This window comes from Podarcis gaigeae, assembly GCF_964106915.1.
Source record: "Podarcis gaigeae genome assembly, chromosome: 1".
In the NCBI taxonomy this organism is placed as follows: domain Eukaryota; kingdom Metazoa; phylum Chordata; class Lepidosauria; order Squamata; family Lacertidae; genus Podarcis; species Podarcis gaigeae.
Genome location: NC_139678.1, coordinates 135,038,670 through 135,057,444, shown reverse-complemented (window position 1 = coordinate 135,057,444; position 18,775 = coordinate 135,038,670). Strand labels below are relative to the sequence as shown.

At 42.1% G+C, this 18,775-nt stretch overlaps 1 protein-coding gene across 1 annotated transcript in view; it reads right to left on the bottom strand.

Moving 5' to 3' along the window:
• The window catches only part of ABCA12 (ATP binding cassette subfamily A member 12), a 121,278-nt gene that overhangs the window by 40,539 nt on the left and 61,964 nt on the right, over positions 1 to 18,775 (bottom strand). The window contains exons 24-34 of the mRNA XM_083702351.1: positions 16,842 to 16,956; positions 11,461 to 11,790; positions 10,442 to 10,511; positions 10,203 to 10,337; positions 8,843 to 8,998; positions 7,178 to 7,364; positions 5,632 to 5,850; positions 4,626 to 4,822; positions 3,700 to 3,860; positions 1,622 to 1,858; positions 328 to 460 (exon numbers count right to left, since the gene is read on the bottom strand). Coding sequence (XP_083558477.1) covers positions 328 to 460; positions 1,622 to 1,858; positions 3,700 to 3,860; positions 4,626 to 4,822; positions 5,632 to 5,850; positions 7,178 to 7,364; positions 8,843 to 8,998; positions 10,203 to 10,337; positions 10,442 to 10,511; positions 11,461 to 11,790; positions 16,842 to 16,956 — 1,940 coding nt within the window. The remainder of the gene's footprint in view (positions 1 to 327; positions 461 to 1,621; positions 1,859 to 3,699; positions 3,861 to 4,625; positions 4,823 to 5,631; positions 5,851 to 7,177; positions 7,365 to 8,842; positions 8,999 to 10,202; positions 10,338 to 10,441; positions 10,512 to 11,460; positions 11,791 to 16,841; positions 16,957 to 18,775) is intronic.

Here is an 18,775-nt window from a genome sequence, read left to right as displayed (position 1 = left end):
ACAGGACCTTTCCAAGTCCATGCTGCAGATGCTGGGCTTTGAACCTGGAACCGTCCACACGCAAAGCAGGTGCTCTGCCGCTGAGAGAGAGCCTAAGCATGGAAAAGTGGGGAAATGAGGTAAATGATTTGACAGATGCATCCACTATTCTTGGTTGGCAGGGGAAGCAAGTATTCTAGGGTGTATTCCTGAGAATCCTCATATTTGTAGCACAAACACCACCCCCAGAGGGGCCTGCCCTACGAAACAGGAGTCCTTCCTTAGCCAATGCAAGTTGACAATGTAGACAACTATTTAGCTGCCAGGGACCTAATCATGGATAAATACCATCTCTCTCAGTGAAGTTATCGGCATTCATGGAGAGATTGTCTGTCTCCAGATTGCAACTGGCCGCCTCTTGGGACAACTCCACATCAGCTTGTTCATCTTCAGCCAGGTCTTTGGTCAAATTGAGAAATACCTGCATAACGGCAAAACAAAAATGTTCTACAGATGTAGAAGGGGGAAGAAGCCACAGCCCAGGCAAAATATTAAAAGCAGGTAGAGGTGGGGGGAAGGAGCACACAGAAGGGAAGGAAAAGGACTTTGAGTTTTGCTGAGTTTTTTGGACAAAGGGTTAAAAGAGAACAGTGCCCGTTCAGAGTCTTCCTGTTAAGTTGTGGGTGAACATATCAGACGACAAAGCGATTCTTCAACAGCTCTTGTTTATTCAGACGCAGAACAGAACTGAACTGAAGGGCTCAGTCAGCCTGCTTATATAGAGCTCCAGTACAACAGTTACTGTAGCAACTTTCTAAATCTATCCAATCACTGAACGTCACTTTCGATCCTTCATTTGCATAAAAACTATCCAATCACTGAACGTCACTTTCAATCCTTCATTTGCATAACTATCTACAGTATCCCCCTGCTGCCCAGGGTGAGAACTTCAGTACTTAACACTTCCGACAACTGATAATTCTGTGAATTCAAAAATATTTCTGTGAATTCAATATGTACATATCTTTAAACAAACTTCTAGCACTAAAGCACCACTGAAACTAAACAGATGGGGAAACAGTAAGACTTGAGTTGGCATCTTCCTCATCATCCGCATCTTCTTTTATTCCTCCCTGGAGTAAAGAGCCTTGGACGTAAGTAAATAACCCACTGCCAGGGGTCAGAAAACCCTGCTGACCAATGGAGATGCTGCTTGTACATGCTGGCATCTTTGCCACTGGCCAGTCACTGAGGCAATTTGCACCATCTTTTGCTCCATCTCTGGAAAGTAGAGCTTGGAGATGGCTATAAATAGTCCTTTGCACCTGATTGCAATTCTCCCTTTATGTAGATTGATGTACACATTAATAAATAAATTGAATGCATGTTCATATATTTAAGGGAAAATCAGGGCAAAATGTTCAATACCTTGGCTTCGCCTTTGTAGCTCCCAGTATTTCTTTAATAAATGTGTATCCAACCTTTTGGTAAAATTATTATCAGGTGGTTCACAAGATTTAAACTGCCCCCGCCCAACAAAATTGAAACAAAACCACAATCAATAAAACTTCAGCATAAAATAGCAATAAAACAACCAGATACTTAAAACTTATCAGATGTTTAAAAGTGTTTAGATGCTCACTTCTTCCACGGTGCTGTCTGAAATTCCAAAGCAGCCAATATGGAGGTCACTCAAGCCACTGTCCAGACCTCTCAGGAGAGACTGGTAGGATGAGGAAACTTTACTGTTAAATGGGGGGAGTGCATATACAAGCTCGCCCCCAATGTCTTCCTTGAGATAGGCTTCTGGAAGATGAGACTGGATCATGGCTGTCACTGCAGAGGTATCACATTCTTCTGTGAAGTTTAGAGTTGGACTCTAGGGGAAGAGGGGAGGAGAACACAGCACACTAAAGCAATTGCATGTGAGGATTTGGTTCTCCAGACATATTTCTTTATTAATACCGAAGATACTACAACCCAGGGGCATTTAGGGAAGCTGAAAGCTGGCACATTCCAGCCAGGCAGACAAAAGAAAGTTCTTCTTGACACAGTAGACTGTTATAGAATTCATTCCCATAAGATATAGTGTCAGCCACCAACTTGAATGGCTTTAAGTGGGGATTAGACAGAGAAATGGAGGAGAAGGCTAGTAATGGCTCCTGGCCACAATGGAGGCAGGATGCCTCGGAATACCAGTTAATGGGAATCCCACGAAGGGGGAGAGCTGCTGGGTGTAAGTCCTGCTTCCAGGCTTCTCATAAGTACAGGATGCTGGGTGACAAGGCCTCTTTGGCCTAATCCAGCAGTTGCTTGGTGGTTTTCTTTATAAAAAAAAAGTTTTGTTTTGGCCAGTCAAAATGTGACACAGTAGCGCATACCTACTTTATTTCTTTTCCAGTCCAACACATCGCTAACTATAAGAAATCTGCAAATATGTTAAAATAGAATTGCTCCACTACCTCCCACCTCACTCCCTGGATCAATCTCAGAATGAAATTACAGTTTAGGCAAAGTTTAAAATTATTTTCTCCACATGTTTAAAATCCAGGGTAGTCAGGGTAAAGGTAAAGGGGCCCCTGACCATTAGGTCCAGTCGTGACCGACTCTGGGGTTGCGGCGCTCATCTTGCTCTATAGGCCGAGGGAGCCAGTGTACAGCTTCCGGGTGCTCTACTTGCACTTTGACTTGCTTTCGAACTGCTAGGTTGGCAGGAGCAGGGACCGAGAGATGGGAGCTCACTCCGTCACTGGGATTCGAACCGCCAACCTCCTAATCGGCAAGTCCTAGGCTCTGTGGTTTAACCCACAGCGCCACCCGCATCCAGGGTAGAGGTTACTTAATGCTTTCAGAGAGAGAGGATACACTGTGAAAAAGCAACTCAGGAATGGTGATTCTGACATGGATTTATATCCACTTGCACTTCCTCCAGTTCAACTTTCTTTTTTTAAAAAAGCAATGTAGGTAAGATGCACAAAACCCCATCCAACTATAGCCATGGTCAAATCTGCCTATTTCCAGGTGATGCCACTTTTGCAGATTTTTACTCAGTTTTGTTCTCCTTCCAAATCAGAAACCATTACAAAATGCCTATTTAAATACATATTTTAAAGTCAATTATTTCTCTTAAAACATATTTAAATGCACCACTTGGTAACCCAGATTTCTGTGAACTGTGCTGCAACATTTAGAGGAGTGCAAAATCTGATGGAAAGAATTATGGATCAGGCAAGTTCATATCAGGACTTGCAAAAATTGCAATTCCTCAAGCATCCCTGATTTTGAGTTTAAATCAACCATCATATACTGGCCGAAGGTGAAGGGGGTGGTTTGTCACTATATTTCCTGGCCCGCTCAAAACATGCATGAAAATGTACTTCCTCCAGTAACTCAGGGAGAGACATTTTATTATTCTAAACAGCCAAATGAAACTATAAAAGCTAAATTTTCAAAGGGAGTGTAACTGGACAAGCACTTGGCCATTTCTATACAAATAGCTAATCAAAACATAAAGACACCATGGGGAGAAGCTGTTATGCGATCTGATCTCTCGATTTTACCATTTCCTGTAGATTCATAACAGCCACTGGATACCTTTTAAAAAAATCATTTTCATTAAATCCCATTTCTTCACTTTCCTCCTTAACACAGGGCAATTTCAGGTTTGAAAAATATTAGATATTTTCACACCCCATAACAACATTCAAGTGTTTTCCAAACCTTTCTTTTAGTCAGGGTCAGGTGGTATCCACTGCCAAAAGTTTCCTTCAGGTAGAATGGGGACCCACAGCACTTGAGCCCACCGTGTTCCAAGAATGCAATCCTGTCACTCAATACCTCTGCCTCATCCAAGTGATGGGTAGACAGAATGATTGTTCTGCCTGAAAAAAGCATACAGAAAAGGCAGCATATATCAATCAATATGTTGCAGAGGTGTTGCAGACAGCAGGAAATGTGAGAGGGAAATGGGAAACAGGAACTTGTGTGATAGTGTCTGCTCTCTAGGAGATGAATTGCTCAGACTGAAAAGCAGGCCCTCGTCTGAAGCTCTATAGGGCGGTGTGGGGCTTAGACGATTGTAAATTGCATCCTCTGGGCAATCCATTTTGGCCTGCAAGTCACTGATTATGAATCCTAAACTAGCGCTTTTGTCACTTGAGAGTAACTCTAACTCTGAGGTTCCATCTCAAACTCTTGTCTCTCTCCTCTTAGTTGCTGCCTGGATGGAGAGAGCTGTCAGGTGGAAAACAGGAAAAAATCCTGGCATGCATGTGTATGGGGAACGGCACTTTTCTGAATGCTTGACCCAACACAGCAGAGTTAATAATGGTCAGGCAAAGAAAGACTAATTAATCAGATATTATGTATGTACCTTACTGTTATTTTTTGTAGCTAACAATCCAGTAATATGCACTCTCTGTGTTTTTGTTTTTCTGTAATGTTTATGTTACTGCTGAAAACCAATAAAATGCATATTTTTAAAAAGAATACTTTTTTCATAAGATTACCTAACACTCCAGACATGAGTTTCAACAATGATGCAAGCTCACCCTGACCCCCCCCCCAATTTTTATTGTGTGTATGACAGTATTAACTTCTATTTTTGCTTTAAAGAGCCAGGTTGTCAACTTTTCTGCCCACATTACCTTTTCTGTTTTTTGAAATAATCTCCCAAATGCCTCTCCTTGAACATGGATCAACCCCAGTAGTTGGCTCATCCAAAATCACCACTTTCGACCCCCCAAGGAGAGCAATGGATATTGATAGCTTTCTTTTCATTCCTCCTGATAAAGAGCCGGTCAGCTTGTGACGATGGTTGTATAATCCAGTTTCCTTCAAAGTCCTTCAAAATAGCACCCAGGAAAAGGTAAGAGTAAAATATGTTTCGTTGTGTGTAACTAAAACAAAGGAAGCTATATATACCAAAGTGCCAACAATACAAATGAAAAACTGCTGTCTTAGAATTGGCATAATCCAAAACTGTGATTTAAAATGCTCCTTGGACTTGATTTCATTTATCGTTCTTTTTAAGATGTTTCAGAATTTCTAGCCAATGTGTCAAGGTTAAGGGCTCAGAGCTGAATCACAATGTATTCTGGCCCGCTTCCAAGCCCCCCAGTGACTCAAAGAAACTACAAACTCATTGTGATTGGATGGCAAAGGTGGATTAATATCTCTAAAGTGGCATGAAATAGCCTTAGAAAAACTGGTCTGTAAAACCAAACAAAAAGGACAATAATAATGAGGAAAAGCTACTATGCAAAAGCTACTGTTCTTGGCAAGAGGGATTAGCTTGTCTTGGATTAATGTCATGAAACCCTGATTTCACCACCAATATTTCAGTATTATTCTGACTCAGCCAAAGGAAAGAAGCACATTTTTTATCCAAAGTATACCCTGCTCAGAAAACTTCCTAGTAATTTAGGAAACATCATTTCCTCCATGCAGTCTTTTTATGCCACTTTGGATACAGAAGATCAGTGTGGAGATAAATGTTGTGATAACAAAGCAGCAAAACCAAGAAAGAACATTATTGGATTTGGATTTGGTTGTCTGCAGCTAGGAAAGTGGGGGAGAAATTTTATTTGGATCTCATTTTAATGTGAACCCACCAAATTCACACTTGTTCTCCATATAACTACTTTGATGTACCTTTCTACTTCCTCGCGTAACTCCTCCTTACTCCAGTGGGGCACCTTGATGTAGCCATATAAAAGCAGGTGTTCCTTTGTGGTTAGGTAACTAAATAAGACATTGTGCTGCATGCAGATTCCCATGTTTTTCCTGATTGTATCCTGGTCTGTTCTGATATCTTTACCATAAACAAATATAGTGCCAGATGAAGCAGGGAACAAGCCAGTCAGAATAGATCTAAAAAGAGGGGAGATACGGAACAGTTGAGACAAATATCCAGCGTTTCATCCCACAAGTTATAAGAGCTAGTATAGTGTAGTCACTACACTCTGAGGTGGCCATGAGGCTGAGCTATGAATGAGGAAATCCCTTTAAATCTTCCCTCTGCCATGAACTCCCTAGGTTACCTTAGGAAAACCTGCCTCTTTCAGTTTCAGCCCTGAATCTGTAATATGGAGCTAATAATAACATGTCTTACGGGATTGTTACAAGGATTTCAACAAGACAATGTATGTAAGGCATACACGCTAAAGCAGAACTATGTTTGCAAACACTGCTAGATGATGAAATGTCACTGCAAAGGAAGTCACAGCCTCACTCTGCCACGATCCTTTTAAGACCAGTTTACATATACACTGAGTCAGGAGGAGGGATGCCTGTCTCCCTTTGATCAGCACAATGCAAGCTATTGATGGTTGTCCAAACCAAGATCCATAGTTTTTCATTGACTTTGGTTTTCCTTTGATAACTAAAACATTTTGCAGTCTGCGTCCCTCTCAAATTGATTATTTTTAAAAAATCAGAATTTAAATATTTCAGAATTGTCAATATGGAAAGCTATTGTGGCAAAATTTCAGCTCTCTGTCATAAGGCTCCACTTTGCTGACAGAAGGCAATCACAATAGACTGATCTGTAACCTATACTGTAGTTCAGATCCTGAAATATATTTTAGTTGTTTGATCAGAGATACGTTTATGCAAAACTGGAGCTCCGCACTGAGATATCATGCACAGAACAGGATGTTCCTAGAGACTAGCAAAGCTGAAAAGCTGCTGGATTTACCCCAAAGGACTTTTGCACCCTGCAAATTCAGACGGTCTTAGTTTGATGGGAAATGACAGCCACTGAGTTAGTGTGGAGAATGACTAGTACAAGCTGTTGCTGCATGTCATTCTCCCGCTATGAGCATAAAAAGAAATACCAAGCCCAGCTGCAGCAGCAGCACACAGTTCTACAATAATTCAACAAAATGGGAACCTTTAGCATCCACAATTGTTACTGCTGATACTTCTGTTGGCCTAGGAGCAGAAAAGCCAGCAGAAAAATCAGTAAAAATAAGAAATATGCTTTCATTTGTGAAGGAAGGGGAGACAGAAACCTGCTGAGATAAATAAAGAACATTGAAAGTATATGGCATAAACTTCAAAAAAGCAGCTTTCAAAGACAACAACTGATCTGGTCTTGAAACATAAAAAGATGTTACTGATTCTGGCATTTATCTTCACTAGCTACAAAGTGGTATTTCTTGCAGTTCGAAGCAATTCCTCTTCAAAGAGAACCTACATTGTGGTAGTCTTTCCAGCTCCATTGTGTCCCAGCAAAGAAGTTATGTTTCCTTCATAAAAGTTCAGGTTGAGATTCTGGACAGCCGCTTTGGATCCATAGACCTTTGTTATTCCATACAGAGAAACTCCCACTTTTAGGTCAGTCGGCTCAGGTTCAAGGTTAGAAGGCAGAGCACCTTGAACAACTATAAAACAACAAGAACAGAGAAACCTTTTACTCTTTGCTTCAGATGGTGGGAATTTGCATATGGAATACCTATATGGACAGCTATCAGTAAAAGAAAACACAAAAATTGGTAGGTGTGCTAAGTGGCATTAAAATGTACCACACAGGCAGGTATGCTGGCGGAATGGCCTCTGGAGCTGGGAGTTCAAAATTGTGTTTCCTTTTAGGGAGAGGAAAGGGGCGTATGTTGTGGATATCTGCTACTGCCCATGTTTGACATGTCAAAATGAGAAATGGAAAACACAGCTGTTTGTGTGGATACTAAGACTTCTTTCTATGAAAATTAGATGTACATGACTGTACAGCCACAACATTTTGTAACAAACTATAATGCATCAATGTGGGTTTTAAAGAAACAGCAAATTTAGCAGCAAATTTAAGAGCAGTGAGTTGTGGTTGTCTTCCCCTGCCAAAGAAATATATGGTTCAAGATGGGTAGTCTTTAAATAGGTGGAAGATTAATATGGAAATTATACTGTGTATAACAATCCCTGGCTCACCTACCTCTCAGTCATCACACACACGCCCTGCGCAATCAGCTTGAGGGGGTAATTTTTTGCTTTGGGATTTTACAATGCAGAGTATCCAAATAACCTACCCATATTTAAGTTTGCAAAACATGACAGCATACATATTTCCAAATATAGTCAGGGTCAGGTGAGGAATCTAAATTGTGTTGCCTTTTGTCATGACCCTTGACTCTAGTGGTGCTCTGGAGAGGGAATAGGAGGTTGTGGGGCAGTGTAGCCAGATTCAGGGCACAGAGCTGACTGCTGAAGATAGGGAGACCCTTGGGCCTGGGACGGTTGGACAGGAGCTCTCAGAGGAAAGCCCCTGACCCCCAGGGCTTGTAGGGCCAGAGCCTGGTCACTCACAGGCACCTGAGCCTGAAGAGCCAGCTGCTTCCCATGCATCACTAGTCTGGGAGAGCACCAGAAGGGAGACAATGAAACAGCAAGGGAGTGTCCATCTTCAGGCCAGCTTCTAAGGTTTTCTACAAGGAGGTGGAGCCTGGAGGAGGTAGTCTGCAGGGAGAGCCTTGAAAGGCTACAGTTTGCTCTCAGCCTTTGTTGAGCAAGTTGCTCACTTGCAGCTGTTCATGGTCCAGCCTCACCACCTTCTCTGTGCATCAGGTCAAAATACAACAACATTTAACTTTACCCCTCGTCTCAAGATTACTGCTCAGCTTTGATCTCTGGCAAATATCTATGTTACATTTCAGTACAAGGCTAATGGTTTGATTAAAGCGAGATCAGGCAAAGTGGCACCTCCAGATATTGTTGGACTACAGCTCCCATCATCCTTGACCATGCTGGCAGGGCTGATGGGAGTTGTAGTCCAAAAACATCTCAAGGGCATCTTGTTGGGTGCCCTGGTTTAAAGTAAGTGAATCTATGAAATAAATATTCACCACATCTAAAAACTTGGAGTACGTACATATCTTTTCAGGGAATGCTGGCTCTTTTCTCAAGAAGAAATTGGTGAAAAGAAAGTTTTTCCTCTTCTCACTCCACAAGGGGAAATAGCCATAGCGCTCTGCCCAGTAAGATGGAAGGAGTGGAAAATACCATGGGGCTGCAATACCATACTTGCCTGTTAAAAAAATGAGAGAAAGAGAGAGAGAGGCTGAGAAGTTGGGAAAAGTTACTCTATAGCATGTGACGGTCTGAATTAGGTTTACATGGTCTATACGACTGCAAGCCCAAAGAATGTGGTAGTGTGAGTTCAATGTGATTTCATCATTTCCCCAGAGTATATTGCACTTGTGTGCTGTGCAACCTCTGATCAAGTGAATGTGTTGTTTTCTTCCCTAATTTCCCAGGATTATGTTAGTATCCTAAGGGTACCCAGACCACATGGATAGAGGGCCACAGGGCTCTATAAGGACAGTGGCTGCTTGCTGCTGCCCAGTGAGGGACTCGCCTGCTGCTGAGGGCCAGAAGGGCCTCGCCTGTCTCCTTCCATCTGGGCAGAGAGGGCTCCGTTTTTGTTTTTTAAATTGCTTTTTTATCTATGTCATTTTAAATCGCAACTGATATTAATGCTGTGTTCTCAGTTTTAGATTTTATGATTTATGTGGAAGTTGTTTTCCATTTTGTTGTGTACTTTTTGATGTGTTTTATTTATTGCTTATGACTTTTGTTATGTTGGTAATTATGTAAACCTTGTCATGCTGTAAGCCGCCTTGAGCATGGTTTTAACTATGGAAAGGTGGCGTACAAATAAAATGATGATAATGATGCCACTATGCTGCCAAAATAATTACATTAAAACACACACATACATTCCTGAATTCATCTGCCTCTAGAAATAGAGTGGGAGAGCTCACCATAATTTGCATATGGAAAATTATGAGCGATACCCATTCTGGTTATGACATTTGTAAGTACTTTGTATGGCCATTTGTCATGCAAATACATCCTTCTGCACAGTCCCTAGAAGCAAAGAATGGTAGCATGTGCAATCATATAGGGCACATGTCATTTGTTAAGCACTTGCAAATGTGCAAGGGAGAGGATGCCCTCATTAGGAATTATTATTATTATTATTATTATTATTATTATTATTAACAACAACAACAACAACAACAACAACAACACCCCACATATCTGGCTGGGTTGCCCCAACCAAAGAATGTCTTTGGTGGCTTCTCTGTGGTTAACAACACAGTGGGCTGCAGTCCATAATCTGTCCCATCTAACACAAACTTAATAGACAAATAATGCCCTTATGAGCACCCTAGTAATTGTGTGTGTTTGAGTGTGTGTGTGTGAAAATTCTTGCAAGCACTACTTACCTGGAAAAACATTCCTAATGTACCAGCCCAGAATGAAATAAATAAAAGAATCTATCAGAATTAACCAGCACATCCAGCCAAAATTAGTCTCATCTCCAGACATAGGTGATTTATACATATTATCCCACTGCAGGCCTACAAAAGAGAAAAGGTAAGATGAAGACAATTTCTACATTAGCCAATGAAACAGACTGCACCAGGGCTACTCAGAGAAGTGTCCCCATAAGAAGAGCCCTTACCAACGCCCTGTTCTTCATAGCGGGCAATGTACTGGCTTGCATAGCTGAATGCGGTTGGAGACAGCAGGCTCTGGAAAAAGCAGGGGAGAAACAAACACACAAAACCCTACTGAAATATTTGCATACAAATAGCCAGGTAAACATATGAAGACGATGCAGATTTCAGAGAAATATAAAATGTAAGTATAGATGTAAAATTATACCCCATGATTCAGATGAAAATGAAAGTATTTTGTTAAAAGACAAAAGAAGGGAGAGAGAGGGGGGAGATGAGAAAGAAAGCATTCCTGAGAGAATGAGCACAAAGAAGCCTTGGGAATTATTCTTATTATCCCCGTAGACTCTTCTTCCTACAAGGAGAGTAAGGAAATATCCATGCAGTTCACTCTATAAACTGGCTCTCTCTCTCTCTCTCTCTCTCTCTCTCTCTCACACACACACACACACACACAGAGAGAGAGAGAGAGAGAGAGTGCTTTTTTGAATCCAGCATTGCACATCCAAACCAAATATTCTAGACATTTTGCCAGTTCTCATCTATTTTACCCTGTATTGGATAAGAGGAAACATAGAAGTGTTAACTAGGGCCGACCCAAGACATTTTGGCACCTGAGGCAGACCCCAAAATGGCGTCCCCCCCCCCTTCCCACCAGGGAAGTAGAGATGAAGGAAGATCTACGTCAGGAATAAGAAGGGAGATCAGCATTGGAATCTGCTGGGCCTGTGAACCCTGCTGCCTGAAGCAATTGAGCCTAATATTACACCACTGCTATTGTGTGGTTGAGAGACAAGCCAAAATGTGTATTTAAGTTGACCCCCCCCCCCCCACACACAAAAATTCTTTGGTAAATGACCCTTCCCCCAGCCTTCAGATGTCTTGAACTACAATTCCCACCAGCCCCACCTAGCACTGCCCTGCTGGAGCGGATGGGAGTTGTAGTCCAAAACTTCTGTGGGCTCCAGGTTGACTAAGGCTGCCCCAGCACCTTCACGCATCTTAACATGGCTGAGAGGTTTACCAGCAGGCTCTTCACGGAAAAGCTGACGTGATTCTCAACGACAAGCAGGACGATGAATGGGAAAAAGGTCAAGATGTAGATGAGACAGCCCACCAAGGCAGCAATGTTGGTGTTGTTGAAGAAGACGCTGATGAGGTAGCACATGGCGATGATGGAGAAGCTGTAGTCCAGGAGGTACAGGAACAGTATCACAACGTTTATTTTGGAAAGGACGTTCCCAACTTTGAGCATAACAATGAGAAACGTGGTAGTAATTAGGAGAAAGGTGGCACACTCAATGAACCAGGCGATGAAGTGACTGCTGGAATTGACACCCATCATCTTCATATACTATGGAGGGAGAAATAATAAAAGGATAGCCACTTAATTGAATTCAAACATGGATATTAGTTATTACTATTATTTATTATGAAAACAAATTTAGAAACCAGTTTCAAAGAGGTGCACAGGGTAAAAACAGACTAAAACACAGAAACACAAACTCAAAGAAAAATAAAATCAATTTAGCCAACTCTAAAGCAATAAAACCATTTAGACAAACACCAAAGAATTAAGTGCTGTCGTCTTCTAAAACAGGTAAAGGACCCCTGACAGTTAAGCCCAGTCGTGAACGACTCTGGGCTTGCAGTGCTCATCTCGCTTTATTGGCCGAGGGAAAATGCCATTTATCTTCCTGCTGGAGCGGTACCTATTTATCTACTTGCACTTTGACATGCTTTCGAAGGAGCTGGGACTGAGCAACAGGAGCTCACCCAGGTAAAAAAGGTAAAGGACCCCTGGACGGTTAAGTCCAGTCAAAGGCAACTATGGGGTTGTACCGCTCATCTTGCTTTCAGGCTGAGAGAGCTGGTGTTTGTCCACAGACAGTTTTCCAGGTCATGTGGCCAGCATGACTAAACCACTACTGGCGCACGGAGGACTGTGATGAGTGCCACAGCACATGGAAACGCCATTTACCTTCCCGCCACAGTGGTACCTATTTATCTTCCTGCACGAGTGTGCTTTCAAACTGCTAGGTTGGCAGGAGCTGGGACTGAGAAATGGGAGCTCACCCCATCGCGGGGATTTGAACCACCGACCTTCCGATCGGCAAGCCCAAGAGGCTCAGTGGTTTAGACCACAGCGCCACCCGGATATTCTAATTATGTACTGTAGGCATAGTAAGATGGCCATTGTCTCTTCTTTTAAAATAGAAGGGGGGACTGGTGGTCTGCAGCATTAATTTCAGTTTTACAGTCTCTGAGAGGAACGTGTCAGTCCTTACCAGGAATGCCCAAATTGTGCCCCACTAAACTGAATATCCACACCCTAATGAATTGTGAGAAATCAGATGATTGAGGCCACTGATACCTCTCCAGTTCATATTTCTGCAAACTCTGACTAACAGCAAAGTAGGTTTTGTTTTGTGTGTGTGTGTGTGTGTGTTTTAAAATTGGGTGTTGTAGAGGTTGCCTTACAAGGCCAGTGGGCTATGTGTGCATTGATAGGTTTACAAATGGCAATGGCCCAACCTATCAAGTGTGCTCCCAGTAGGGACTATTGACTGGTGCCAGGTCAGCAATAGCTCTGCCAGCTTCTTCTAACAAGTATTGTTTCCTGCACCATAATCTTTAATGTATTATGATCAAAAAGTTGGAATCTCTAACTTGCTAAGCTATGACAAAAAAAAAAAAATGAAATAAATAAACTAACACCATGGTGGAGTTCAAGCGGAGTGGCACTTACCTCCCAAATAGATAGGTTTCTCAAAAATACCAGCTGTTCTAATATTTTAAATTGCCAATCTGCTGAACAAATCATGCACCCCACCCTAAAATCCACTCCATTTAACATTTCCAGGCTGTTTCTTTGGAGTGAACATTTATAACTCAAGGATTAGGAGGTAGACTTCCTTGTACGACTTCCATGATTGCTACTGGTGCACGTGTGAAATATTTTGCTCCATTTGCCCCAAATATTTTGCCTGGTTATTTTTTTAACTCAGCATAAACAAGAATGTGTGGACCATTTCTTATGTTACATTGTTGAGCTGCTTTAACACAGCTTCTTCCCTGGCAAAAACGCAACACCAGAGGTGTGAGAAGATCACACTATAACTCCTCCTCATGCCTGCATTACCACATTTTGCAAGAGAGAGTTATTCTGGCATGGCCAAGACTCTCTGAAGCTAACCTCTGACAGAGCTACTCTGCCCTTTCCCTACAAATACTTTGAGGATTAGATACACAGATATAACTCTACAAAAGTTGAGACTCTCCGCACTTGGTGCTTTTCTAATATTACACAAATGGCATCAGAGCTGTTTCACAGTGGAACAAATTCCCTCAGAAGGTGGTGCCCTCTGCCTCATTCGAGGTTTTAAAGCAGAGTTTGGATGGCCATCTGTCATGGATGCTTTAGCTGAGATTCCTGCATTGCAGGGGGTTCAACTAGAGGACCCAAGATGATTCTGTGAAATAGTAGTATCTCTGTGGGGATCTGTTTGCTCAAAAACAATAATTTTCTTTGTTTAACCTGTGGAATCGATTGAATCGCTAATGAAAGTGCTAAAAGTCCCACTGAGTGTTAGGACAGCACACAGGAACACTTTTAGCAGAAATAGCTTCATATTTTAAATAAGTGTACACTAAATTGAGAGTAGTTGGGCTAAGGCAATAATTGATTCTGTGGAAGTGGATGCTGTACTTCACTGACTACCAAGACAAAGAATTACAAAGCCCTTTTGCTCCTCTGGTGGAAGTTCAGTTTGAAAACTAAATCAAGTTAAGAAGGGGAAAGATTTTCACATTGATCGCTATGTTGTCTCACAGGAAATCTAATCTTGCACATGCCTCACTTGAGATAATAACACATAAAACACCATGGTATGTAAGAGGTCAGGGAAGTAGAATCATGTCAGAAGAACCAATTATGAAAGAAATAATTTCTTAACAACTCGCTGATGTATCTAAACAAAATAGCGAACAGCTTCCAATCACTGATCTTACTAATGACCTTTCTTCTATAATCTATGGCTTTCTTTTAGAGGCCCATAACCCAAAGAAGCCCTTTGCTGTGTCCAAAAGTTTTTAAGAGCTCAGGAAGCTGTCTTACGAAAGGTCAGACCGTTTGCACATCGAGTTAAGCATGGCTGACATTGATTGGCAGTGGGTCTCCAGAGTTTCAGACAGGAGTCTTTCCCAGTCAGGCCTGGAAATGCCAGGGATCAGAGTGGCTCAGAGTGTGACTGTGTGGCTGTACTGGGCTCAAAACGTCTGGGGTGCCAAAGCAGGCTCTGCCACCAGTACTCCACTGCACAGCGAGAGGTGTGGGGAGAGGTGTGCCAGATTTTGGCGGTGCACAGGGTGCCGCTGAAATCTGAGGTGCCAAGGTCCGTCTCTGCAGGGATCGATCCTGAGACCTTCAGCATGCAAAGCAGGTGCTCTTCCATTGAGCAACAGACCCTGCCCAACTACATCCCACAGTTTTCCTCTTGATGTTTGTTCCCAATGGAACTTTTCCAGACAAATATTCCCTGTTGGAGTGCCAAGAAAGTGAGAATTATACTCCTGCACATATTTTGTCACACTGCACACTGATGAAATGGGGGCAGGGCTAATAATATGCATGATGCATAACTTGCACGCAGGACACATGGTCTTGACAGGGAAAGTTTCAAGTGCAGGTAACTAGAGAGCTGGACCATCAAGAAGGCTGATCGCCAAAGAATTGATGTTTTTGAATTATGGTGCTGGAGGAGACTCTGGAGAGTCCCATGGACTGCAAGAAGATCAAACCTCTCCATTCTGAAGGAAATCAGCCCTGAGTGCTCACTGGAAGGACAGATCCTGAAGCTGAGGCTCCAAGACTTTGGCCACCTCATGAGAAGAGAAGACTCCCTGGAAAAGACCCTGATGTTGGGAAAGATGGAGGGCACAAGGAGAAGGGGACGACAGAGGACAAGATGGCGGGACAGTGTTCTCGAAGCTACAAACATCAGTCTGACCAAACTGCGGGAGGCAGTGGAAGATAGAAGTGCCTGGCGTGCTCTGGTCCAGGGGGTCACAAAGAGTCGGACACGACTAAACGACTAAACAACAACAACCTTAAGCATGGACTGCTGAAATGTGCACTCTATGTGGAGCTGCCCTGGAAGCTGTTTTGGAAGCTGCAGTTAGTGCTGAATGAGGTAGCTGAGCTCTTATTGGGGACTGCCTATTGCCAACAATTTACACCAATCGTGACAGAACTACACTGGGTGTCTATATGCTACCAAGCCCATTGCAGGGTGCTTGCATTGACTTATAAAGCCCCACATAACTTGGCGAGAGTGCCTCCTCCCACATAGATCTGCCTGGCTGTTGAGATCTACCAAGGAGGTTTGTCATTGTGGGCCCCAGCTTTGGAGCACCTCCCCTCTGTGCTGCAGCTCCTGCTCACCCTTCTGATGCTGCCTATTTGCCTAGGCCTTTGCTGGACACCAGTGCCTGGATTCCTGTCATTTATTATTTTTCAAGTTGTCATTTATCTGTTTTAATTGTATCCTACCCGAGAATTGCGTTGTGGTGAAAGAAGGGTAAGAAATATTTCAAAGAACAAATAATGTTAAATATGCATAATTAGGAGTAAGAACAGAAGGATCTGCTTCTGCTTTCTTGGTTTCTCATTTTTCCAATCTTAAATTGAGTTCTCCACATTTTGCATCAATTTATAAATGAAATTGTAAAAATCTTCCTGAAAATCCATCAACATTGAATACAAACTCATTTTATATGCAGTTTTGACTAATGTACACAATTTTGCAAGCAATGTCCCCCAATGCAAGGAGTTTTCACTAATATATTCATTTTTATGTATACTTTTCCTGAATATATGCATATTTTCAAACATTAGTTGGAGAACTGCACCGCAAAATGTAGATGTGCTTCAGTTCACATACTGTTTCAGAAAGTGCAAATTCAATAGCTTCAGCTTTCACTGGAAAAAGGAACTGAATTTCTCCTGCATCCCTACATAGGAGTGATAAACAGCATAGGAGCACCACAAAGAAGACTGGAATGTCTTCAAGATCAACTTCAACTGCTAGGCCCCTCTACATTCTTGGAGAACTAGCTGTTAGCTTTTAAAGGTGCAAGTCTTGTTGGTAGTCTATCTCTCATTCTGAAAAATGAACTCTGAGACCTGCCTTCTCAGGTCTTATCCAGAAGCAATTTCCACTGAATTTGCTTGTATGAATTGTTTTGGAGAGGAGCTCAGGGCATAGCTTTCATAAGTGGTTTCTCTGTCAGTCTCTGTGAATAAGTTAACAGGGAACCCTATAGACTGGATTCCTTCCACCCAGGTACTCAGACTCCGGCAGATGCAGCCGCAGGGTGTGGTGAATACTCAAAACTTCAGACTACCTCGTAAAGCCTCAGGTCTTTTTCTTCAACGAGTTTCTTCACAAAGGCTGCAATGTAAAGTATCCAAGCAGCCATCAACATGAATGGAAGGGAGTAAGTCACACTGGTTAGGAACCTGTAAAAAGAAAAGAAATTATTTAGCTGCAAAGGCAAAGTATGTTGGATTAGGGAGGGATAACTAACATGACTTTCAACATAAAAGCCTTTGTTTTTCTCTGAAACTTGGACTATAGTTAAAAAACATTTGGCTCATTCTAGGAAGTGGTAACTACATCCAATGAAATAATTTTTGCTATTACAAAAACCTACAGCTACTGGTTTGTGGCTCTCAGAGTCCCTACATTGAGCCATGTTTTGTGCCCCACCCTTCCTTGACTGATACTTAATATTCCTCTGTATAAACCTATGTAGGGATAAAGGTATAAGGGCTCTTATACCTTTGCAAAACTCTATGAAGTTAGAGACTGGAAGTAGTTTCAATTTTCCGCCTCAAAACAAAGCCTACTATGTTTTGCCATGTTTTGCAGAAATATCACTTGACGCTGTGATCTTCTCAGGAGATGAATATGAAAGCAGCAATAACATCTATGCCAGACAAGTCCTGTCCTAGTCATGTTTACTCAGACTTATATCCTACTGTATTCAACATAGCTTATTCCCTGGCAATTTCCTGTGTATACAGGACTGCAAACTTAGATTTACTTCTGAGTAAACATGCATAGGTTTAATTTGGAAACTGAATCATATTTACGTGGAACTAAGTCCCACTGAAAATGATTATTTTTGCAATCATTTATTGATAGAGCATACATGGTATGAATTTGGTATGGATCCACTTGTATTCTGAGTTTACTTACACAAAACACTTGGATCAAAGACAATTTACCATTAGCAATGCCTAAAACAGTGATAGTGAGAAATCAAACCTTACCATGGCTATCATTAAATAATTTAAGAAGGGGAGATTCCTATCTGAGAAGTAAAAATTACTTAATTCTTAAAGTTAAGATACAGGCAACCAGATGTTACAGGATTCCACAACAATGGGTGGGTGGGTGGGTGTGGGTAGGGAGGGAGGTGGGTAGAGGTTGGCATAAAAGAAAAGGAACATAGTTTTTCAGGGTTTCGCATATTGTTAAGGCAGCCTATGAAGGCATAAATGAAGCTTGGGGACATTCAGATGTAACACTCTCCATGAGTTGGATCAAAGCACAGACAGACATTATATCCAAACTATCAAACTGTGATTTGAATGAGCCATCCAAATCAGGATCGCTGTTTGCTTTGGAGGTCTTGCTTGATCCCTTTGCCAGTTGTCACATTATGGTGGTTTTATCTGACCAGGAAGTGTTTTAGCAAAGAAGCCTGATACAACTGCTGAGGTTGTGAGTGATCATATTTCTGTCCCACTATAATGTTTATTTATTTATAAAAATTATTTATATAACACTATATCATAATACCATATCTATATACCATTAAAAACCCCTCATAAAAATGTATACTGAGAGATCAACTGCTATTGAGGAAAGATGGTTTCCTTATTGTCTGCATCAACTTGGTGGCACAGAACAGTTTTCAGCAGGTTTTTGAAGGTTAAAACAGAAAGCACCTCCCAAATCTCTGTTGCATAACATTCCACTGGGCTGATGACACCAAAGACTCAATTTAATGTTGCCAATGATGTCCCTGCAGATGATCTCAGTGGCTGAGCTAGGAGATAACAGTTCAGGAAGTCCCTCAGGTACCCTGGACCTAAGTTGTTGAGGGCTTTGTAAATTGGTGCAAGGTCCTTGAAGGTGGCCCAGTAGTAGGTGGGGAGCCTGTGCAGATGTTTTAACAGTGGTGTCACATGTTGGTAGCTTTGTGCCCCCACCCAGGAGCCCCATTCTGCACCAGGTGGAGCTTCCAGGCTAGGCCCAAGGGCAGCCCCA